This window comes from Mizuhopecten yessoensis, unplaced genomic scaffold, assembly GCF_002113885.1.
Source record: "Mizuhopecten yessoensis strain PY_sf001 unplaced genomic scaffold, ASM211388v2 scaffold716335, whole genome shotgun sequence".
Taxonomy (NCBI): Eukaryota; Metazoa; Mollusca; class Bivalvia; order Pectinida; family Pectinidae; genus Mizuhopecten; species Mizuhopecten yessoensis.
The window spans coordinates 359,283-385,037 of NW_018480065.1; the positions used below are offsets into that span (position 1 = coordinate 359,283).

At 37.0% G+C, this 25,755-nt stretch overlaps 1 protein-coding gene across 1 annotated transcript in view; it reads right to left on the reverse strand.

Moving 5' to 3' along the window:
• Positions 1–6,261: 6,261 nt before the first annotated feature.
• LOC110443266 (globin-5-like) overlaps positions 6,262–25,755 on the reverse strand; it is a 93,359-nt gene continuing 73,865 nt past the window's right edge. The window contains exons 4-5 of the mRNA XM_021487387.1: positions 24,554–24,785; positions 6,262–10,425 (exon numbers count right to left, since the gene is read on the reverse strand). Of these exons, the coding sequence (XP_021343062.1) occupies positions 10,279–10,425; positions 24,554–24,785 (379 nt within the window). The 3' untranslated portion in view covers positions 6,262–10,278. The remainder of the gene's footprint in view (positions 10,426–24,553; positions 24,786–25,755) is intronic.

Below are 25,755 nucleotides of genomic sequence, written 5' to 3' on the forward strand. Positions count from 1 at the left end.
TGTAAATGTGAATAATGAATATTCTAGCAAATATTGTTATTTTCCTACAACACACATTGCCACTGTGGAAGAATATTCCACGGTATAAGGCATTAGAGATACTCTTTCTCATCGACACTCGTTCGACATCCTTGTATATATGTATATTTACATTCGCTCTGCATTCTTCCACTGCAAGGCCTTGAAAAGGCAATTGTTGTGAGGCTTTAACAACATTTGGCATGTAACGTCATCAATTTTATTGTGACGTCATCCATTCCATTGTTGCCAAATCTTGATTTGCTGTTCAAAAAACTGATCAAATAACCAAATAATGCGTAAATTCTCTATCAAATGTAAATATAAATAATGATTAGTTTAGAAAAGATTCTTATGGTACTAAAACACATATATTTCTGTTGCTGAAAAACCTTACCGGGCTTTATTAAGTTTGCTATCAATATCAATGAATATTAATTACAAGTATATGACGTTGAAAACATAACGCTAATTTCCATTGATTAATAACCATGTATTATTTGACGATAGACCATGCATTTGCAACGTGTATTTATTTTGCAGCAGCCCAACGCTCTTCCAAACACCTGCCCCTCGAATCTAAACAAGCGAGCCGCGGGACTGATTTCTGGTTAATGCATTAAGTTTTGTATATAGAAATGTTCTATTCATCCTCTAGATCTACTTATACGAATGTCAGAATGTTCCTTCGAACTTAAAACGAAGGTGATAAAATAATTTGATTACTTAGATCACATAGCTTTATACAGGTCATGAAGGACACGAAAGCAGCTTTCATTACACCTCACGAGGTAGAATAGTTATGGTCAGCACATGTTGGTATTGCATAGCAAATATATAGAACTTTCAATTTGGAAATGTTGGTAAAGTCATTATTTCATACGGAATCGGCCTTCGTTGATTATTTTTTCCATAATTTTCTCATCATGGATGTCTATATTCCCCCACGGTGTACAAATGTTGAAATATCTTTATTATTTTTTTAAACATACAGTGCGCATGTACTACCCTTAAAAAACACCTTCCGTGTAAACAATTGAGTAATGCGTGACTCGTCCTGAACCAATTAGCTTTGTCGAGAGATGTTACTCAACTACAAGCGCATATCTAATTATCTGCACATATTTGCAAATTACATTTGCAGAACAGGACCACTGGATGCATCGACCATAGAATACATCATCATCTGTGCGCGGCTGGCTGCTGTAATGAAAACGAGTATATATTTGACTGTTGTGTGTGCTCGTAAAGAACCGGCCTAATAATTGAATGACCTTGGTCATGTTGCCTTTCAGGTACTGAAACAGACGAAAATATATATTTAGTTACATTTGCATGGGGGAATGGGTTTGACTAACAAATGTTCTTTTTTTATTATACAATTGTTTCAGGTTGTACTGGTGAATACGATATGATATAAACCAAAAAAGTGATATTGAGCGAAGTAGAGGTCAAATAATTTTATTGGTTTCTTACCATATGACATTAACCAGCACAAAAGTCGATTTTTTGTTGTTATTTGCTTCAAAAATAAAATAAAAAACAAGACCAACAAGGTTTGTGGTGGTCAATAACTCTCCTTCCTTTTCCATAGACATGGGTTAGAACGCTCCTTTTGACTTCGGAAATTCTGCACCGTGATTGTCATCAAAGCCATCCTAATATCTAATGAATCCATGTTTTACTGGTATAAGAGTAGACGTTTTGAATATATTATCTTTATCTTAACGAGCCTCCGTGTATATTTGTCCATTTCAGCATCATAGTTTGAAAGCCATAGTCAATGGTCTTTTCCTCTAGTTATGCTTAACAGATATGTGTTCGATGGTTTCTTCGCATGTGGTGCCACAGGTTGAAGGGGATTTCCCTAGATGCTTGAAATATAAAACGATATTCACTGTGAAACTGGTCTTTTTAAAAATTGGATCAGGCCAATGGAAGCAAATGTAATAAAATGGGATATATATAAACAAGAGGCTCAGAGGGCCTGTATCGCTCACCTGGATACCTAAGCAATCATGGCAAACTATTCTCCAAATGAGATCAAGGGAATATGCCAGACCCCATGGCCAATCCTTGTAGCATAGCTATATTAGATTTTTCATGCCCAGCAATTTTATGTATGGTTATGGGGTGGGGATCTCAACTGTTTCCAAGCTTTGACTCAGAAACTAGGCCCCTAGAGTTGTGTCCAGACCCCAGGATCGATTCTAATATCTTGACTGCATTTGTCTCTTTTTGCCAAGCATTTGTATATATAGTTTTGGGGTGGGGATATTAACCATTTCAAAGTTATGACCCAGGGGTTAAGTCTCCATGGGTTGGGCAGTCCCCAAGGCCAACCTGGAAGCATATGTGCAATCATCTCTTTATACTCAGCAATTGTATATCAACGGCTTTAGGGTGGGGCTCTCAACTGTTTCCAAGCTGTGACTAAGAAACTAGGTCCCTAGGGGTTCGGTCAGACCCCAGGGTCTATTCTGATATCATAATTGAATTCGTCTCTTTATGCCAAGCATTTGTATATATAGTTTTGGGGTGAGGATCTCAACCGTTTTAAAGTTATGGCCCAGGGACTATGTCTCCAAGGGTGGGGCCAGACCCTAGGGACATCCTGGAAGCAAACGTACGTTCTTCTCTTTATACTCAGCAATTGTATATATGGTTATATGGTGGGGATCTCAACCATTTCCAAGTAATACATTTTATTGGCCCCGCCCCTTAGCCGGGGGGGTCAGCCCCACCATTTGTACAATTTTGAATCCCCACCACCTAGGGATGCTTCCAGTCAAATATGGGTGATATCCACTTCTTAGTTCCAGAGAAGAAGTTGTTTATAGCAATATAACCAAATTGCCCCCTTTTGGCCCCGCCCCTCAGCCCCCTGGGGGGTCAGTCCAACCGTTTATACAATTTTTAATCACCACCACCTAGGGATGCTTCCAGGCAAATATGGTTGATATCCACTTCTTAGTTCCAGAGAAGAAGTTGTTTATAGCAATATAACCAAATTGCTCCCTTTTGGCCCCGCCCCTCAGCCCCCTGGCGGGTCAGTCCAACCGTTTGTACAATTTTGAATCTCCACCACCTAGAGATGCTTCCAGTCAAATAAGGTTGATATCCATCGCTTAGTTCCAGAGAAGAAGTCACTTAAAGCAGTATAGCCAACTACCATTTTTGGCCCTGCCCTTCAGCCCCCTGGGGGGTCAGCCACACCATTTGTACAATTTTAAATCCCTGCCTCCCAGGAATGCTTTTGATCAAATATGATTGATATCCAGTGCACAGTTCTACAGAAGAAGTCGTTTGTAGCAATATAACCAAATTGCCCCCTTTTGGCCCCGCCCCTCAGCCCCCTGGGGGGTCAGTCCAACCGTTTATACAATTTTTAATCACCACCACCTAGGGATGCTTCCAGTCAAATATGGTTGATATCCACTTCTTATTTCCAGAAAAGAAGTCGCTTAAAGCAATATTGGCAAATTGACCCCTTTTGACCCGCATCTCAGCCCCCTGAGGGGTCAGCCCCACCATTTGTACAATTTTGAATCCCCACCACCTAGGGATGCTTCCAGTCAAATTTAGTTTAATTCCAACCGGTGGTTAAGAAGAAGAAGTCGTTTAAAGAAATTGTTGACGTACGGACGGACGGACGACGGACGCCACGGTATGGCATAAACTCACCTTGGTCCTTCGGACCAGGTGAGCTAATAAATGTAGAACTCGGTATTCCGAAATATTGGGAAATGATTAACACAGGACGGGGGGATATTGAGCCATTGACAAAATCTATATTGATCTGCTGCCCATACTTGGGATATTTATCTTTTCTTTTCTCGCTTTCAACCCTTTTTAACCGGAGTCGTCACCTTAAGCACCAGTGTCCATTGGACCTTAGCTGTTCTGAGGACGTAACACCTAAAACAAACAAACAAACAAACGAACCAATAAAGGCAAGGAAGAACATTTAAACACTAAACTATTCTGCTATCTGTGCTGGCTTGCCGACATCAGAATACTGGACATGGTCCCTGGTTCGACGTTTTCTCCGACGAAATAAGCCCATGAATGGTGTTTAGAAAATATTTATATGCATTATTGTTAGAATGAGGAGACGTTACAAAAAGAGTAATAATTAGTAGAAAGATTATACGAGCGAATACCTTCTAGTCAAACGAAGACAACATGTTGCAGTTATCGGCGCGTTTGTTTTATAGAACTGTTACTGTTCCATTATTTCCTTTCAAACCGATACATTGGTTCAGCATATAATTGTTTTAGTGCTGAGACTTTTCAAGCATAATATCATATTCACCGGTAAAGGGAAGTTGCTTTTTTTCAAGAAATAATTGAAGTCTGCGGTTTGAAGTCGGCACAAGTACTGACCAGTCAGATCGCTGAACCCCGTCGCTATAATGCAATCAGCGCATATATTTTTTGCAATCAACGCTTGTCGGCGGATTTTTGAGTGAAACAGGATTAGAGAAAAACAATCATCCCCTACCTTGAAGGTGTAACAGAAAAATCCCCAATCCAATGGATGACATTCTTGATAATCTTACCCGAAGTTTTGCCGAGGGTAAGACATTCGAGAATATCATCCGAGGGTTGGAGATTTCTTTGTTACACCCTCAAGTTAGGGGAAGATTCTATTAGTCATTTGCCTTGTGGTTTACTATCGTATTATAAACAGACGCTAAACTGAGTGAATAGTGATAGTTAAAGGAAAATGAGGTAAATAAATGTATAAGGACAAAAATGCAATATACAATATTGTAATATATCTACACTATGTGGAATATTTTATGCATGTGTTGTGTTTACCATCGTATGAACTAATCGGACAACTCGCTGTAATGGTACGTTTGATTGGACAGCGCAGAAAAAGGCTATAGTTTTATGAACGACTTTGAGTTATAATTGTGGCTTATTTCCTCATTTAGAACAATATTTAGAACCATAGCCAATTGTTTTCCGCAAGGCGGAAAGTGAATTAATTATTGAGTTCAAATGATCGTATTTTCCCATTCTTCCAATCAAACACGCCATTAAATCAAGCTGCTTACGAAATGCCAATATTTTTTTTGTTGCACGTGAATATAGATTTATATAATCACTTCATTATACATACATTATATGAAGTATATTTTTCATTGAATACATTTTAGCTAACATATAAATTTATAGATGACATCTATTTTTATTGAACATAAATATTTTGTTTGTTGAACAAATAATTTTTGCTGTTCAATATAACTATTTTGTTTTTTGTGTGTTTTTAAATATGTTTATTTTTTTTATGTATTCTTTAAACAACACGAAAATACCAAAGAGTCAACAACACCATCATTCCAACGCAAAATCGATAAAACTATGGACAAAGGAAAAGCTTTGCATGGAGACCATTTACAAAGTGAATGAGACCAGGTGTTCCGGAGGTGTATCTTTGCTGTATCCTGTTACTATAAACTGCTGATATTCCTTAGGATCCCCATGCTACTGCACAAAATTGTAATGAAGTGTTGGAAACTGTTTTCTTCTCGAATGACTACTGTTTTTTTAAAACCATTTCTGAAAGAAAAACCATACCATGACGGCCTCTTATGAGAAATAATTAAGATGAAGAATCAAAGAGTGTTTTGAGTGTAAAAATTCAGGGAAGCTACGCCAGGTTTCGAACCGTGGACTTGTTATACGGATTGAGCTACCTGACCACCGAAAGGTGTCCTGACTCAGCTGTGTAACAAACGGAACTTAAAGAGAGGCTACTGTATATGGGGAAACGCGTTACTCTGGGGTACAGTGACCTTTAAGAGGACATTGGCAGCCATGCTACAGACAGTATATAATTAAGGTAATTAGATTGTCAGTGAAACAATAATTAAGGCTAGTAGAAAATTGACGCTGGAAAAATCGAACAGACAGCGTCCTTTGAGGAAATCTTTTGAAGATTCTCTTGGGAAATGATCTGGATGTCATTACAGCACGCAAAATGTATTGATCGATGGTCATATGTCCAAACTGTTGAATTCGTAACATATTAAGCTTAAAGCTCAAATGACTGACTATATTTTTCTGTGATCAAGATTTATTAAGTTATCTTGAAACGATGATTCCTAACAAAGTTAGGAAAATTACTATAGTTGCTCCAGCGCAGACGTGTACGCCATGTTCAAGGGCGACGATCTGCCACCGTCTCGTGCTTAAGAGGTAAATATAGGTAGACATAACAGAACAGGTAAACTGGCTTTTTATGTGTTTATTACGTAGTTGACACAACGTGGCAACCATTAAACTGTAAATAGACACAAGACCCACTCCACATGCACACGCTGCAAATCTACACCACGTGACCAAAATTCGTTATATCCCACGTGACTTAGTTCGTGGTAAGCTTAAGGATCATGAAATTCAAAAATAGAATAGTATTGAATCGTTTGCGTACTGACCGACAAGAGCAGGTGAACGACAACTCATTCATGTACTCATACTTTAGTTATACACTGAAACCTAATCAATCCGGTCACTGATATAATTCCTTTCAAGACATTTTCCCTTCGATATCAAATTCGCCGTTTTTATCGGTAAGAGCAGATCAATAAAGTGAACAGCAACAGAGGAACAGCCGACATCACGAGCTACAATGTATTTCCCGCACAAATTCGAACGATATTGAAACGTTATCATATCTGATGGCTTTGTTTTTATTCATTTAAAGAAATTAAAAATCACATGTAGTGTATTCGTCTCAAAGCCCCGTTTACAAATATGTGCAGTAACCATCGTTCAGAAACGATTGCAAACGAAAATTGCATACTTTAGCATAATCAAAAAGACAACTTAACTGTAAGAATAATCTCATTTAGTTTTCGATAAACATTATGTACAGAAACTAAAGACTGGGCAGAACTAGGTAGTCAACTTCAGATGGAACGGTTTTGGAGATACAGGAATTTGTGCAGTTTTGAGCTTAGAGGGTACATCGCAAGGTTCGTTTGCATAAAACATAATCATGAAAAATAATGCACATCAGCCACTATGGATTGACAACAATAATATTTAAGCTGAAGTCTGTTGCAAACTCTCATATATGTACCAGCAAAACATGAAGCGACAAGTGTCTACGAAATGGTTTTCTTTTTACTTCCGCTTCAACAGTTTGGCTTCATGTGATGCGATATGTGACGCCATTGTGCCGTTTTATATATAGACATAGGATATATTTGCTACTATATTATTTATTAGATCTTGGAACTCGTAAACTGTTTTTTATTTTTTTTTTAATTACAAAATTGTTCCGATTAAGAATTTACTTTAATATGAAGTTATGATTATTGTTTGTTGGGTTTTTCGATGAAAATTTGCAATATTCAGATATTTCAACAATGCATGTACATGTGCTTTGGGCACATCGGATGATAATGACATATACATGTACATTTATTTAGAATGCAGTCAAAACTACAGCGCTTGAGATCAATTACCTATGTCATTGGGTGACCTTTGTCTGCCGGTTACCTATGCCTGTGGATACATGTACTCTCTGACTGTGGGATACCTATATCCGTGGGTAAACTATGTCTATAAGTTACCTCTTTTTTGGTTATCAAAGTCTGTCGGTAATCTCTGACTGGGGGTGGGTTATCTGTCTGTTGGTTATGTATAGTTGTGAGCGCTACGTATATTGATGCGTTGCCTTTGTCTGTGAAATTCATTAACCAGAACATGTTTTAAAAGAACATGATTACTTATGTCCAATAAGCCAATGTTGACTCGGCATAAATACATTCTATGTTTTAAAATATATATTATATGTACGATCGTATTGATTTATACATGCTTGACATGTAAATAGAAATTCAACTTGAAACTAGGCTTCCTATACAAACGTGATTTTTCGTTTATTGCTTTCAAATAATTGCTTAAGCTAATGTTATTTCAATTTTTATAGTCTTGAATAATGCTACATTTGCTTTTGCTTTTTTTTTTTTTTTTATATATAACACCACTCTATGTAAGCTAGCTTTAAGACAAATTAACACGTTGGAGAGCTACGCTAGCTTTTTATTTCTTTGTGGTTAAATGTTCCCAATATTATGCATACACATGAGTACAATATGTAGCCAGCTGGGAACCATAAATAACAGTACACTTACTGGTCCCGAGGGTCGACACATGAAGGCAATCACAAGAATCCTAAGGAATACAGCCCAGCAGCGACCCACGCTATATCACACAACATACTATTTCTACACAAAATACTTTCTCTGTAAATAAACTATAATATATATTATCATAATAATGTTTAGATAAACTTAAATATACAAATTATTCAATAACCATCGACGGTAAAACACAATCATCTCGCATTGCTTCCTTTCTACAGTCAACTCCATTCGAATCCACTCCAGACATACATGTACCACTCGTGTGTTCCGAATAGTTTGAAGGAGGATGCAATGGTAGCCTAGGGGCGATATTGACCAAAATAGTGCAGTAACGCATGCGCATTGGGAACATAATGATGTATCAATGTAGCAAACGCATTTATGAGCAGGGTGAATAAAAATGTAGGATGTGCGCATGCGCATTGGTTGATTTATGGAGTCACTTGGAAAGGTAAAGATAAAAAGCTAGAGAATTATGTCTTATTTAGACAAATACGTCAGTCTGATGTATTAGTCTAGACGTTCATTTTAGCTGACCTTCTTGATTGATCTTTAAACAATATGATTTTAGAAACGTTATATAAACGCATATATCTAACAGCCATATAGACCATACCAATAATGTCAGACCAACACTCATATTACATTAAGGTATAACCTAAATAAGGGACAAACATGATGTAATATATAGCACAGGTATTTGTCTGCACTGTTCAAGAGTATTTAATGTTATCTTGATGAAGATCTAATGGCAGTCATATCGTAATATCTTCCATTGCTTTGTGTATTTTAGTTGCATAAAAGGTACAGTTGTGGGATCGCACAACGTTACACGATGTGCAGAGGGCGCACGGTGTGTGCACGGTGTGTGCACGGTGTGTGAACGATGTGTGCACGGTGTGCGCACGCTATTTTCGGTGCGTTGTGCGGTCACACAACAGTAATGTCATTCTAACGTGGAAGTGTCGTTATACAATTCCGATTTTATTGCTATGATAGATGTAAAAAATGGAACGCTATAACGGACCTGATCAGTAATTACTGGTATCAACACTAGTTGGCATGGTTGAATTTATATCTTTGATATTCAAAACGGAAACATTACGCTATGGGATTTAACTGATCCTACGTATCTGTTAAAATACAAAATAAACCATAAGTTCATATTGCGTGGACAAATTCAACAGACATTTTCAATCTATCTTAGAGACTGTGACGTTTGTTGGCAAATCCCGAAAGCTCATGTCGACGAAGAGGCCGCCAAAACGCAGCGTTTCATTTCATTACATATTGAAACGTCAATCACGTTGACATGCACGTTATGGTGTTGAGACCCCACAGATAACGTGAAATGTCTATTTGAACATTTATTTGTACCATTAAGCCTTATAGAAGATGGATACAAGGGAATGCAGAGGTTCCTGTGTGTAAAGGGAGGCTACAAGGGCAGTACGATGACGTGGATGGGTTGCATATAATTTATGCAGGATTTACCTAAATAATTATAAGCAGGGAGGATACTGATGGAAGTCATTCGCGACGTAAGTACTCCAACATTGTATGATGTCACACATGACGTAACACATAACGTATTTAATCTACAATTCTACCACATATAACACATAGGCCTCTTTAAACTCCTTCAAACATACATATATACCCCCATATCCACAACTCATCACACAATCATTCCGTCGTTTGCACATTGACGCCATTTTCCAAACATCCATGGACGTTTTACTTTCTGAGGATGCCTTTAACAAATTTATAACAATTCGAGGATCCATTTTCGGTCGGTCACTCTAAAACTGACATGTATCCCCATATCTTGTACAATGTTGGGACATGCCATATTTAGATGTATCCTGCTGCCACCTAGCGGGCTGTTTGTAACCGTATCGCTTTAGTCTGCGTCGTACATCCCGATCCACAAAGCCAGCACGAGCCTGATAGCCACAATCTACACGTGCCAGCAGGCCAAATTTCCGGGAAATTTCCGGAGAAATCGTGCTAGATCCACTGTTTCATCCTTGTCTATTACCATGTTGGCACGATGTATGTCCGTAGCAGACATGGTCATCATCACGTGACCTCAGGACACAGTATTGGACGTGTCGTATCCCTCTACCATCGTTTCTAGAACAAACTTGATTGTTTTTTTGTAGATTATGTCCATATTATCACTGTAGCGGTCTCCTAGTGTGATTTTCACAGCCTCCAGGAAAGGGAGCTCGATCGCCTGTAATTATAAATAGCAGCTTAATTAATCTAAATTGATCACACACAGCGTCAAATGAAAAACTCTTCATCTGCACAATTATAGTTACAATGTAGTTAGTTTGAGGTTAAAATACATGGAAATATATACATGTATTGTACATAGAAAAACAACAAGAAGGTAAAAATTTTTCTTGTTAACATTATCATGGCCTAATATTACTTATGATAATTATTCAGTACAATGTGCAAATCTAGAAAATCTTCAAATTGCTCAAACGCATGTCTCTATAGTGATCTCATAGCGATCCTACTCTCCTCAATTGTATGTGTCAAATTATAATTCATTGTATCAAAGCGCAAAAGTCCCTGGCGCCAAAACGTGACTGCTTCGACCTGAATACGTAGTGTTTAATAAGTGTGATGCAGTCTCATATTCACCCAGGTTTATATACATTTTGCTCTCATACACGTCTCGACGACTTATTAACAGCGCATCAAACAAACAGCCTGTATGATATATAATAATAAATGATTTCGTTGGTTAACATAAAATTGCGCGAGCTCCGACGTTAAACAACAACACCTAGGTAACCAATCAGAACGATCCATTAACGCGCGACACTGCTATGTTGCCAATTTCTTAAACGTGTTGATGATTCAAGACAAAAACATAACACAGATACATATGTATATGTGTTAGCATGCAAAGAAATATGTGACAAGCTTCTAGGGTAAATGCGGAAGCTGTTCCTCCTGTACTACAAAACACTTCCTCCGAATACAGGATGAAAATGTCAATACCATCAGTCAACCACGTAATATTCACCGCTCGGATCCTACAAAATAGGACTCTGGGGATACATTTATCACTAGTCTGACTCTGTAACGAAACTGTAAGAAATCGATAACATTTTACGCTAAAAGCTTCCAAATAAATCTTGAAAAAAAGACAATGAAAAATGCAAGTGGAACATCGTTCCAAGGAAAGCACAAGTTAATCAGTTTTGAAAACGTGATAAAAATGTGATTCAACCAGCATGTCTAACGGTACGCATACTGATTTGCACTTTTTGTATGACATTGGAACTAACTACGCAGTAATTTTCGACCATCAAATCAAGTTTAACACATTGGAAATGATTGTATGCGGTTCAGGTTTAAATACATGTAACAGTTTCACAAAGGCCGTAATGCATTGAAGACGTATTTGCACGGATTGAATATGTCGATAATATGTTGGATTTGAGGTGTAGCTATATATCACTGATAGTTACGTCATCACATTGGAATAGATGTTATATATCTACAACAAAATACCATTATAGAAGGAAATTTCTCTCACAACCACTCTAGGTTTCCTCATTCCCGATTCGTCGAATAAACATATGAGGAGTTGGTCAACAGATTTAGGTACCCACTAATGGATAACACTATGGACGTGATTTCATTGGTCAGGTTTTTTTTTTACTTATGACGTAACGTTGCAATGCTTTGCGACGTCATCTTCTATTGTGACGTCAAGATTCCCCCCCCCCCCATCGGAAGCCGACATAGTGTATTTTCAAGGGAAACAAATGGCCTTCGAAATATACATATGAACGTTATGGGAGAAAAAGGACCCCAAACTCGTGATAGTAGGTTATCATGTTTATCTAACTCTCGTTAGTTTATTTAATCGTAAAAAACACTCGGTAAACATCCTGTCTTTATACAACTTGGAAGTTTACTAACTGGAGTTAGATAAACATGATACCCAACCATCACTCGTTGGGGAACCTCTTTATATATACTTTATAATGTAAGGGAATAAATTTATAAATCTGTTTGGTGATAACAAGATCAAATTACAATATATTAGCGTCAAAATAATACTGTATGTAACAATCAAGAACGTTTGCACTATTTCTTATAAGGATATTTGTATATTTACTAATAAAGAAAATTTCTCATATATTGAAATATTTAATTACTGTAAATTGTATATACATAAATCAGTTATTGTATTTTATGGTTCAAATGACAATGGGTCATGTCCAAGTTACCACGTTCATGAGGCCAAAGCCAATGTTTCTTCAGCAACTATTAAATATAATTTCTATCTAAGAAAAAGTACACGTGCATAAGCAACTCATGAATATTCATATAAATTGCACTAATAATTAATCGCGATGTACCCTACGCCAACGCACGGGATAACTGATACGCCATTGGCGTCAAAGTGTGACTTTCTGAAATATATGTCTGCGTCACGGCCCCAATATAACTGTTGGTGTAACCCGGACCTGCGTAAAGTGCGTTCGATCATTATTCCATCAAGGTTCTAGTAACTGAACATAACATATTAATATATAAATGTGTGTTACAGAGGTCGTTTTCAAAACTGTGTTTCCGTCAATCAATATGACTGCCACAATATATGAACGGAACATCTCGCTCCAATGGTGTCTCTATCGTAGTTCCATACCGGGGCAGGTTTCGACGGTATGGATGATAGACTGGCATACACACGTACAGCTCATGGCTTTCTCTTCTAGTCCCGATAAACCTTACTTTTTCAACAGTTCTGCGTTAAGTAGAGATAAACTATTACCAGATGTAAATCGAAACGTGATATCAATTACAGTATTGTACATCCGAACAGTATGCTATTGAAACTAAACTGTAACAGACAATACAACAACTTCACATTGTCTACATACGCGTAAACATTCTACCGAAATAGCGCTGAGTAGGTTGTTTTGACAGAGATCCAATGCTTTTTTTACGCAGACAATAATGAATCATGGCGTGCGGTTGACCACTACCCAAAGCTAACATGATCTCATCACTCTGTTTGGCGTCGTTCCAGGTCTGGACGTCATAACTGGACGTTGCTATACACAATGTTTGTCCGATATCTTGATTTAGTGTTTACACTTATAAATGGATACTTCGGGGGGTGGCGCTGGACTGGAGTGATGTTAGTTAACATCATTCCAGTCCTGTGGTGTATTCTCGTGCTCCACCTTTTTGATATATATTTAAGATATTGTTTATGTTTGTAAATATGTTTATGCAACATGGTTGACATTGTTGTTATCCATGTCTGCCATGTTATTCGTCATTTAATAAAATGACATTACTGGACATATTCTATTCTTTGTTGTTCTTGATGTATATTTATCCAAAATAACAGCTTCAGTCGTGATCGGATGATCGTGATGGAGATTTATAGCATACATCTGGATTTAGTGTTTCCACTTATAAATGGATATCGCCACAGATTTATATGTTTCTGGTTTCAGAATAGAATGGTCCCATGCCTTTATTACTTTCTGGTGTTACATGTGAACGCTCACACCAATATTCTATATATGGAATGTATTTTAACCCAGTACATGGTATGCCCTCACACTGTACCAGACTTCCAGGAAGTGAAGCTAAGATAAAAAGCACGCGGGTACCTGCATGCAGACATTTTAACGTCTAATTTACCAAATTGCACAGCTGAAACTGGGTATGATCAATTCTTTTTCCATGATGAGATTGAAAGTCATGGTATAGGGAATTCGATACATAGTTCGTGTAAAGGTCATCGGTATTATACATATACGAATCAATAAGGAAATGAGACATTTTTACTTACACAGGTACATGTATACAATTTAGTTATGGAGCAGGCATGCGCGATGGGAGGTCAGTCATATTGGTTCTAAGTTACTAGCTGTCCTAAAGAATTTACCTGACAAACTGAATTCTATAAGATTCAGTAACGTTAACAGATTTAACCCGTTGAACATTAAGGGTTTCTTATCATTTTTGTATAACTTTTATTCTATAATTTTTTCGTAGTATTTAAGACAATGAAATAAAATGCAATTCAAATTCAATCTCGATTTTGTCACACTTGTGTGTAACCATTACCTGCAATATTTCTTCTAGTTTTTTTATAAAGTTTATGAGAAGATAGTTGCGCACGGGTAACACAAGTCCGACTATGTATTTTGTAAGTACATAATAGTATACAGTTATATTTATCACAATTAGTAGATAACATTCATTGAAACATCCAAGATTACAAAATAGGTTTTGCTTGGTTTGATAGATTAAAACTGGGGGTGATGTTATATAAAACGTTCTACTATTGGTCAATTTAGATTATCAACAAGTGTGCGTTCTACGGGGAGAGAAAAGTTAAGAAAATAACGATGACCTGAGTAAACATTTTTGAATTCCGTGTTAATGACCTAGCCAAAGAAAACAAACATGTGATGATTTTATCTATTCTACTACGATTCAATTAATTTAAAGTGTTGATAATATCTATTCTACTACGATTCAATTAATTGAAAGTTCTTTCGTGTCTACTTCAGTACTTTTGAACAACGAAGCCTAGATAATCTCATTATTTGTATAATGTTGTTCTATTATGCATGTACAATTTGTCACGTGATGCCTCGTTTCCATTTCATCTACAAGTCGATGCCACAGCTAATGTCATAATTTCTGGAAGATGAGTCAGAGTTTGTGTTGTTTTCAATGTGGATGTATGTGAAAAAGTCTGGAAATACGTCCACAGCTGCTCTCTTGTTACATTTGCAATACATGGGTGGAATTTGAAAAGCACGTTGCACGTGCATGAATGTTGAAAAATAATATATGCACGCATTTGTATTATTGTCCAAGACTAATGCCGTAATGGTTATTAACCATTGAAAATTATCGTTACATCGCCAAGGTGTGACGAATTGTTCATAAACAACATTCATGATCCATTATTACACCGCCATTTATAAATACAACAATGCATTAACAGTTCACTAAATCATTGCAATGCACGAGACGTGACAGAGGCGGTCCGAATAGTGCCGGGTGACCATCGACAATGAATGTCATTATGGCGTTCCACAATACTCAACTTCAAATTTCTTGCCTGGGCATTTTTTTTTTATATATTACTGTTACAGAATTCAATTTTCCAGAAACCTTAATTAACTTTCAAATATCGAAATCATGCGTGCGCTGTATCCATTTATCGCTTAAAAAAGAAGAATGAAAATAGTAACGGCAAAGAACTACAAAGGGGAGGGAATGCTTAGGGTACGTGATGAGTGCATACTTACCTTGCATGGTAGGGTTATCAGGGGCGAGGTACCGTGATCAAGTACGTGTCAGAAAGAAGTCGACCTCTAGATCAATACACTAGGCGGTCGTGTGCTGCTACATTTACCACGAACATTTAACACATCAATGACAGACATGCGGCAGCAGAACTAAATCTACCAAAAAACCCAACGTTATCGACTAAAGGGCGAGAACAGTATCAATCACTTCACTACAAAGTTAGTAACACATTGAACTATTCACATATTTGACTGAATCCGTATGCTGCTTTGCTGGATTAAACTCATTAATGGAAGTGCTTCATCCTTAAACAAATACCGGTGAAGATTCAACAGGAAACATACAAAATATAACCCTAAATTTAAACCCCCGGAAATCTCTAGTTTACAGTTTCCAAAGTACACATTTGAATTCAGATATGTAATTTCGATATAATGTTCTTGTGATTTAATTCGATCGGTACTTAACCCGTTTATTTAGTCTGTAAAATAAGGCTTTTCGTATGATGTCTTCATAAAAATCGTTCACTAACATTATCACATGTCAATCTCTTTTGTGACTAAGTTGAATGCTACAAAAGGATACCCAATCTAATGTTATATATACACATCGTAAGGTCTGTTAAACCTTAACTCATTCGCCCAAACATATTTGATCAGACTTGCCCACACTTTAATTTGGTAAGGTCCAAATGTGACTTTAGAAATGAAGTTCGAGCACGCTTTTTGACATATCTTAAACAGCTATTAAACTATTTCACATTCCTCAACATGTTCCATACAAGTCACCAATGCTTTAGGTTCACCCCTGTTGTTTATCGTCCTTGTTTAAAAAGATAGCGTCACGTAATGAATTTGGACCCCCAAAGCATCTTCATTCAGAAATGTTTCACTATTTTCTACCAACAACTTCTTTCCTTGACCGAGTCTATAGCAGCTACGGTAATGATATTTATTGACAAATCTAGCTTCACATATTTATATCTTAATTCGATTATTGGCAGCTTTAACCGACAGAATGAGCATGTTTGATCACATACACATGTATAAACTTAGAATAAACATTTCCCCCATTCCATGGAATTTTATTAGGAGCCCAACCTGATGCCGTTTCCCGCATGCGATTGCTACATGTAATGGGTCACAGAACGGAACGAACACATTTTTATGACGTAATTTAACACATGTAAATTGCAGACACGAGGAAGAGGATTTCAGTCATAATCATTGGAAGATTTCCCATGAAGGAGACAATGTATACTAAATTGTACTTAACAATAATTCAAATATTCTAGAAAAAAGGAATTCTTTCACATTCTTCAACTTGACACCGTGCCAAACCTCGAAAAGAATGTTATTTTAGAAATAACAAACTAATGTATTTTAGAAGTAACAAACTAATTTATAGTTTTAATGGTGAAATATATAACGAAGATGAGATCGACCTTCAATGATAATTCTTCCTTAACACGTCGAATTCCAATTCACATAGTTCACCATAATACACAGACACATGTGGATTAAATATGTCCTATCGTATCAAATGTAACGAACAAAAAAGTATTTTTGTCTGGCTGATAAGGTGACGTAAACCTATATGTAGTTACGGAGGGGTAAACTTGGAACATTGTAAGACAAACTTAAGTTACTGGGCGCATTAATGGTATGTTGTCTGTTATAATAAAGGCGTATCAATTTGGCATCGCAAACATGTTAACAATCAAAATAAATGTAATCCCGCCAATGCCACTCAATATGACACTATTGTCGTCTGCAGATATCTCAAAAATAAGATGGCGAAAAGAAGACAGAAGGTCTGTTCGCGCTTCAGTGATTATTAACATTAACATTTTTTAAGAGAAACGAATTATTTTTTTCGATCCGCTTTGAGAAAATAGACCTTTTTTCTAAATGTCACCTAATTGACAGTGTATGTGTATTATGCATCGCAATATACAAAACTTGTCTGAGCAATAAGAGCGTCTGGTCTTAGAAACGCAATTCCGTTCCTTTCGCTTTCATTAAAATCTGTTCCGGGTTAAAATGGAAGTCTTTCGTTGGTTTAAAACATTGAATTTTGCAACATTTCATGTATTCGGTTAAGCATATGCTTTGACGATTAGTTACAATCTAGTAACATGTTGTTTATTTTATTTAAAGCTGGTCAGAGACCGGTAATTTTGTCATGGTTAGGGTCCAGTAATAGTCTGAGTCAATTAAAAGATCAAGGATGTAAGCTTACGTACAGTGGCGGTTGAAAATAACCAAGCAAAATCGACGACACATCAAATATTGTAAGATGTACTTGTATGTAGGAATGTGCCCGTGTATTCAAGATCCATGGATTGTTGTGGACAATGAGGACATCACATTAGCGCCACATCCTGCGAGACCAGTTTTAGACCGCGATATATGTAAAATGCATGGCCTTCTGTAATTAAACAATATCATCACTTAGCAAAACCCACGGCGAGACTTTAACCTTTGACCTCGATTCCTGACTATTGTAATGTTGTGACCTTTTGCCTTATGACCGTGTTGTGTGGTTTTGACGTGTTCACAAAGAGACATCAGGGATGTATACGCTCTTCCATTGATTGTGCTGGAGTACGACACCGACCTTTCACGTCCCTGCAAACTGACAAGTACTGAAAGTAAGGGAAACGCTAAGATCAGCTACTCCACGGCATACCCTGATAACAATGATTTTAGAAAGCCGCTCTCTATTCTCGCTACAGTTATTCCCGTGTGTACGACTAATTTGTCAACTCAACAACAAAACATAAATATCACCAAAGAGACATAGAAAAAGGGCACAGTTTTCGATGTTTCCAGATTTCAACAGGGACTGAATGTGTATGCACTTGCATGTGTACACGCAAACATTCCCCTGACATTTTGCAGAAAAGGTTCTTCGGTGTCTGCATAGAGCCGACTGAGTGACATACACGTGAATACCACGCTAATCGTCGTAACCATAATACCATATCCTGTATATGACCAATGCAGTTTCTATTTTCATATTGGACTGATATTTTGATATTTTTGGATTTTGAATACTGTAGAATCATATATTTTCGTGGGGTTAAAATTTCGTGGTTTTCATATACTAGCTTGTTTCAAGTACATTATATTTCACTGATGTTTGATTTTCTCCTATTTATATCATACTAAATTTATGTTTACGTGGGGATTTAATTTCGTGGAATTTTTTATCCACGAAATAAACGAAATTTAATGTCCCACGAAAATTTATGATTTTACAGTAGTTTTTGACGTTTTGAAAAACGCTAAGCTTATCGGGGTACTTTTTTGTCTTTATCAATTCAATCAAAATTACGGTATTGATTAAACAATAATAATCATGGCGGTGCTTTGTGACATGCACAATTTGTTGAAAGTAATTCTGCGGTAATTTGTGATATTTAATTTGTTAATACATTTCTCACAGTCGTCGAGTATCCATTCACAGCACTGCCGAACATTTTACCGATTTTAACATTATAATATTATACAGTTATTATATCGTTTTCTACACTTTTATTGTAATATAGCAATATGATATTAATACCAAATGATCACGTGTTTATTTATATATTATTCATTCCTGGTTTCCACTGCATACCAATTATTTACCCTTTTCCATATTCCCGCATTTGTTCTGTTGTTCATATTACGTCATTCCCGTAGCCAGTATTAAAATAATTGATTATAAAGCAGGTTAAACATTTAAATAGGTGTCATGACACTTGTTTTTATTTACTTTTTTCTATTTCATGTAATGTAATGTACAATTTTAATTTTAATGTATTGTCAAAATATATGAATAGACAAGGCTTAACCTAATTTAATAGAACTGCTGTGTATATTAGAGAAACAGAAAACACGATTCTATTCAAAACGTATACTCGGTATTCATGAAAATTTACCATTTATTTTGTTTCCGCCAACATTCCAAACGGATCTATCACTCAGGTGACACGTGTTCATGAGCGAAACATGCATTTCTATGATTAGCATTTGTCATCGACAATATTCTGCAAACGTTTCTGTGTGTATCAGAAATAAATTGCGACTGTATCACGATTACATGTACATGTAATAAAAAACTCTCTTTGATATTTTAAACAACAAAACGACATATCTAGATATAGTTTATATAGCCTTTCTTCCGGTTATACTATTATTATATAATATAAAACGGCTTAGCACCGATCCTCGCTTTATTCCTTTTCCCACTTATTTAAATTATATAAATCTTTTAATCTCACGCATATGAACTTTTAACAGCTCAAGAGAATTTATAAACTGAAAAAAATTATATTCGGTGCTTTAATTTGGAGTTTTAGTGTTCAATTACAATGGACATATCAATTTGATATTTTTCGTTCGAAATATTCTCTGGTGTCATGAACCTGAAATCAAGACCAATCAAAACAGTGTAATAAACGAATTAAATCAATCTTAAAGCACAGTAATGATCATAAAGATTTTTGCATAAGGTCACAGGAAAGGAAGAGACACGGACAGTTGCTGGCAGAATAAACCCAACAACAAAGAAACAGCGTTGGTACCTTCAAAGCAGTTATACTTTGTCTCAAATTCAAAACATCGACTAATCGAATTACGTGTAACTATTGCAAATTAATTAATTCGAATTTAATTATCAATTATATAGTTTAAATGGTAGGTAATATGGACGAATTATACATGAACCCTTCAATAAAGACACAACTGAGCTATCTCCGAAGAACAAGGATTAAGACCAACTTTCGATGCAACAGGAAGAACTAAAGATATTTGTTTCAACGCAGGCAAAACTCTAAGAAAATTCTAATTTTTTCGTGCCAACAGTTATCTCCACTTAATTTCATTTTGATAAAATTGTAGCACGATGGGGCCCGGCTTCTGTCGTTGACCAGAGAGAGCAGTTAGTTTGATCCACGGTGAAAAGATTGACGACAATATACAGGATGAGGAGCGGTCAATAGACCCCAACCAGAAATAGGACTGGTATAGACAGAGTGCTTCTAGGTAGTCATTCAGATCACGTACCCGAACTCCACATTGTTATTTAGAGTGATTATACCATCGTTCAGATGCTTGTTTCAACCGAATTAAATAGAATCGTATTTGTTCTATTTCTCTTACAATATCGGCTTTAAGTGGCTGCATACAACAGCTGTTTGTGGCCAGAATATCAAGACTCATTATTATTAACTGAAGCCACAAATAATACTATATTATCATACAGGGTTCATAACTCTATGTTCAACATAAAACAATGTAATTGTCACACATGGACACGTGAGCTGCCAACGTTGGCGAACCATAGCTATATAGTTGTAAAAGTTGTTAGTCGACAACAATACGAGCATTGGTTCTATTAACCTCCTATTATGATAAACATTTTCCATAAACAGATGCGAACATGACTTTATAACAATGCCCAGATGAGATGGAGCCCGATCTGCGAGGTTTCTCCTATTATTATCACAACCAGGTGTAAATCATTACGTTTCTAGTATCCTTATTCACAAACGCTGAATTAATAAATCGTATCAGTTCTTAGTTTAGGTACTAGGTCGATAAGTGACATTACAACAAGAAGATGGATTAACAAAACAACCCAGCCGAATCATATGAGGACGGGTACCTAGAGAGACACCGCCTGGAACAGAAAGTAAATAGAAAAAAAGAAAGCTAGGAAACAAAGGGAGCCAAAGTGTTGCAATTGGTAAAGCAGATCAAATTTGGTTTCTTCCATCCCAAATCGCAGAAGACATGGAAGAAAAACTCAAAGTCTACAGGGAACCCCCATTAATAGCTCTTTACGATAGCATGCAGTTGGATACAGCTGGTGTATTATTGATGTCTTCAATGTCCCCTAAATAGATGACAGGAAAACACCCTCGACCCTGCAGGGGGACCCATATTAGTCGCTTCGATACGATCATGCAGTGTGTTACAGCAGACCTATTTTCCCCGTACCTGTGTCGTTTTAAAATACAACAGCGAGATTTCAATTAAACGTTTCACTTCGTCAAAATTTCACCAAACGTCCTCTATTCCAGCGAATTCGAATTTGCGCGAATAGTATTATCCTGACGAAAATGCGACTATAACACCCATGTAAACAGTATTTTTCGCAATCTCAATTTTTTTTTTGTACCACAAAAAATCGATGTCTTTTTCAAATTAATGAATGTTATCATTACATTGTGCGCGCTTCTGCAATATATCTTCTGCTGAAAGCAATAAAAAAAAGTGTTAGACATTATTACATCTTGTGCAGAGCCACTCTGCGCATGATCTGGCGTCAAAGTACAAGGACACGTTCATGCGTTCAGCCAGTCTCCTAATTAGCACTATTTGTCTGACCCAATTCTAACAATGACACACCGTGTGGGCCCGACTGCGATAGTCTGACTTATAAGTGCGTCTGTAGGTGTGCACGATTGATCCTTTGATCGATAGTTCTACCATCTTGATTTGCTACACAACAGCTGTCCTGACAGATCACGAGTGTGCAGCATGTGTACAACTCTACAGGTGTGGGATATTAGACAATTATTGGCCTACTGTATCCAGGTAAATACGTATACGAGACGACTAATGTCCTCCTTTGGATTATAAACTCCTATCGTTTCGGTGGTGTGTCTCTCAAGGTTCCTCAAACCACCACGTGATCTGAATCACGTGAACGGATGGCGTGTCGTGCTACCGTGACTAGCCTTTGTGATGATATTTTTCCGAGGAACAATTAACAACAATGTAATGGTCCTATTGCAAGTGGGTAACGTCGTCATATGACCTTAGCAGTTGAAAAGACGTCATCTCAATTATAATTTCCATAATATTGATATGCATTACACATGTGTGTATTTGTGTGTATGAAAATACATATCCGTGTATATAACTATGTTAATATCACTCCCTTCTTTAGATTAGTGAATTCTGATTGCGTATGAATTAGCGCATCCATAGACTATGTTTGTTGCAAACTGCGTTCATACTGTCGTATACGCCGTCAAATGGAAGGTCAATTATATCACCAACAGACTACTTGTCACCACTACCAAGTAGAGATGATCAATTGTTGACCATCATAACATCATTTTTTTTCATTAAGCCCGCGACGGTTTCATATTCAGAGCTCCGGGTTGTTATCTGCTACGCGATTTAATTCTGAATATTGTATATCTAACATTGCGCTTCAATTACCAACTATCACTACAAAAACGCAGAAGCAGCAACCGTACCTTTGCTTTCACACAGAACGTAATTTAGAGTAAATAATCCGTCGTATATCATTTAATGCAAATCTGATGCAAAGCAAATATACAGCATCCTCTTCTATATAGCATAATAAATAATAATAGAGTAGCGTGGTGATTTGAATACTAATTCCACAAATCTCATTCCACTTGTCAGTCCTGCTAATATGCAATCAATACAACGCAATATGAACGCTTGGATTTCAATTAATCGTTGGCCCATAATATCTGGACACGAATGTCGTCAAGTGTAAGCTTCCGTTCGGATTATCAAATAAATAGCCCTTTACTTAAATCCACTGATACTGAATCGATACTCGACAGGTGCCCGCTCTGTGTGACACACACCTTACATGTCTACAGGACGGTTATCAGGGGTACCGTCATATAAACAATCACGAACGGCTCTCCGTTTTATGGTTTATTGGGTCGATACTAAAGTAACATCCCAGGAAGGCGTCATGTTTTTGGAACTGGCAATGTTCACAGTGTTTCATTAAATAGAACCTGTGAAATTCCAATCTAACGATGTTTTGAAACAAGATGTAGGACCACTTTTTATATCTGTCGTTGTTCAATATCTTAGCTATCAAGAGTCTTACATTATCATTGGAGATTACCTATAGGTAAACATACCATCAACTCTACAATATTGAATTTCTTACATACTATCTTTTTTTCCTGAACTAATAAGCTTTTTGTGTAGGAATTTTATCACATCATTTTCTTCCACCTGTGCGTGGTCCCGGAAAGTTATCGTGACGCATCAGTAGTTATGAATGACATTCGGAACGAAATCGGAACGGAAATACTAGATGACTGTTTATTGCAAAAATGGAATTAAAAAAATGTGGAAAAGAAATTGAAGATTCTACAGCAATCTTAAGTACGAATATACGACTGTCATGCGATGTAATTCACGACAACTGGTCCATTTGTACATTAAGATAACTGGTCGGGATCAAATAGATAATAGATAACCAGGTCCAATTTGAAATGACGAGGGAGATAGCTGCACAGAATGAACTGATATTTCAGTACCTGCATTTATCATTCTTTCTTAAACATGTTTCCCTATAAAAAAAGACCGAAAGGTAAATATTGTCACTTGTGCAAAATGAGCACACAGACGTTAGCAACGTTCATCTCATTGTTTTGTGCATCTACCGACAAGCCGACCAGTGAGATTGAATTCATACTCATAGCGATCGGTCCAGTCAGAAAGGTGTTTGGGTTTTTGTGGGTGTGGTTTAGACTTCTGGTATACTTATATTGACTATATTGATCAACTGAAAGCAGCGGACGTTGCGAAATAATTGGCTAAACATGATTGCGTCGACCGAATTGACATTCCGTGCTCTGTAAGCCCCCCAAATACATCAGCGTGTGTTAGTGGATCAAGATAACACAAAGCGTATATATGCGCTGCATGAACACAATGGTCATGTTGATGATTAAGGGGGTCTACCATTGACCCTAGCATTTATACCTATATTGAAATCACAGGTTTACACGCTGAATACGCACGCCGGAGGCGACACAAATATTTAAATCACCGATAATCTGATGCACTTCAGTTTTATTTGGCGTGAAACGTAAAAACACGTCAACCACTAACTAACGTGAACTATTCCCTTACACATTGTACTCTTTAAACACTGTGACACGATGTTCCTATGTTGCATGTCTTACTTACCGAGCTAGCAAACATGTATGAAGTGCCATAACTCTGAGATATTCCTGTTGCACGTTGTGTTTTTACACTTACCCAGAACATTTGTTTCGTAAATCCCGGGATTTTCTTGTGGTAAGAACCACGGTGTCTGAGTAACGCTAACACGAAGTCCACATTGTCAATATTGTTCATCGCTTCGTCCACCGTCGCCATGACAGTAGTCGCGTGCTTCTCCAGAATTTCGTCCACTCTCATTTCTTCTTCTGTCTGCAGATGGTTGAGCTTCTGGAACAGTACTTGGATCTCACAATTAGACCGAAACATTCTGAAACATATCAAAAGTAACATGTAAAAGTAAAAGGGAAGATTAAGCCATGTGAAAGATCATTCAAAAATTGTGTTAAAATCTCTTCACTTTCCCAGAAGGAGACGTTTTCTTTTAATTATTATTTTTGATTTCCCGAGGTAGACCCAGCCCATCAGCCAAAACGGTTCTGGGTTCATAATTCATTTACACATTATTTGATTTCTATGGCCAAGGGATGAACCATGTTAATTTTAAAAAGATCCCTTTAGCCAAAATGTCTCGTAGCTTTTTAAGGAGATTGCCCTAAAACTACCAAAGACGGCTAACAGAACAAACAGAAATGACAACAGTCACGGCAGTGTTGACTTTTGTCTGATTAGAACGCTTCTGGTGGGAACCATTAAAACACAGGGCAATCTTCAGTCTGTACACCGGAGTTGCCCAATCAACATCCCGTATATTTATTTGCACGTGGTGTAAATTCACAACGTTAGCAAAACAACATAGCAGTCGAATTAATTACAGGGATCAGACGCCAGATACATTAAGCATTTTCTTATAAATTCACAGCGTTAACGCCATCGAATTCGGAGTATAATATTCAGTGAAGTATCACGAACAAATATTGAGCACACATATTTCCTCTCAGGCGAAAAAATGTTATTTGGTCTGCGGGACGGTTTGATTTATGCTTTACTTAATGGTTTGTGTGTGGTACCGGAGGCCTGTGTGTATCAATGAAATTGTATCGAGAGGTTTAGTATCTGAGGACCCCACGAGACAGTTGCGTCCAAGAGTTATGAGTGTAGTAGGTGTCGGATACCATGGGGCTATTGGGGTCAAGTTTATTTTCTGAGGCAATGGGTAGTAATGCGTCCTACTGTTCATGGGCCGAATCAATTAATGAAAAAAAGCCAATTTGTTCTGATTGAATTATGCTATCCAGTCGAAACGACAAATCCAGCCGTATGAAGAACGAAACACAACA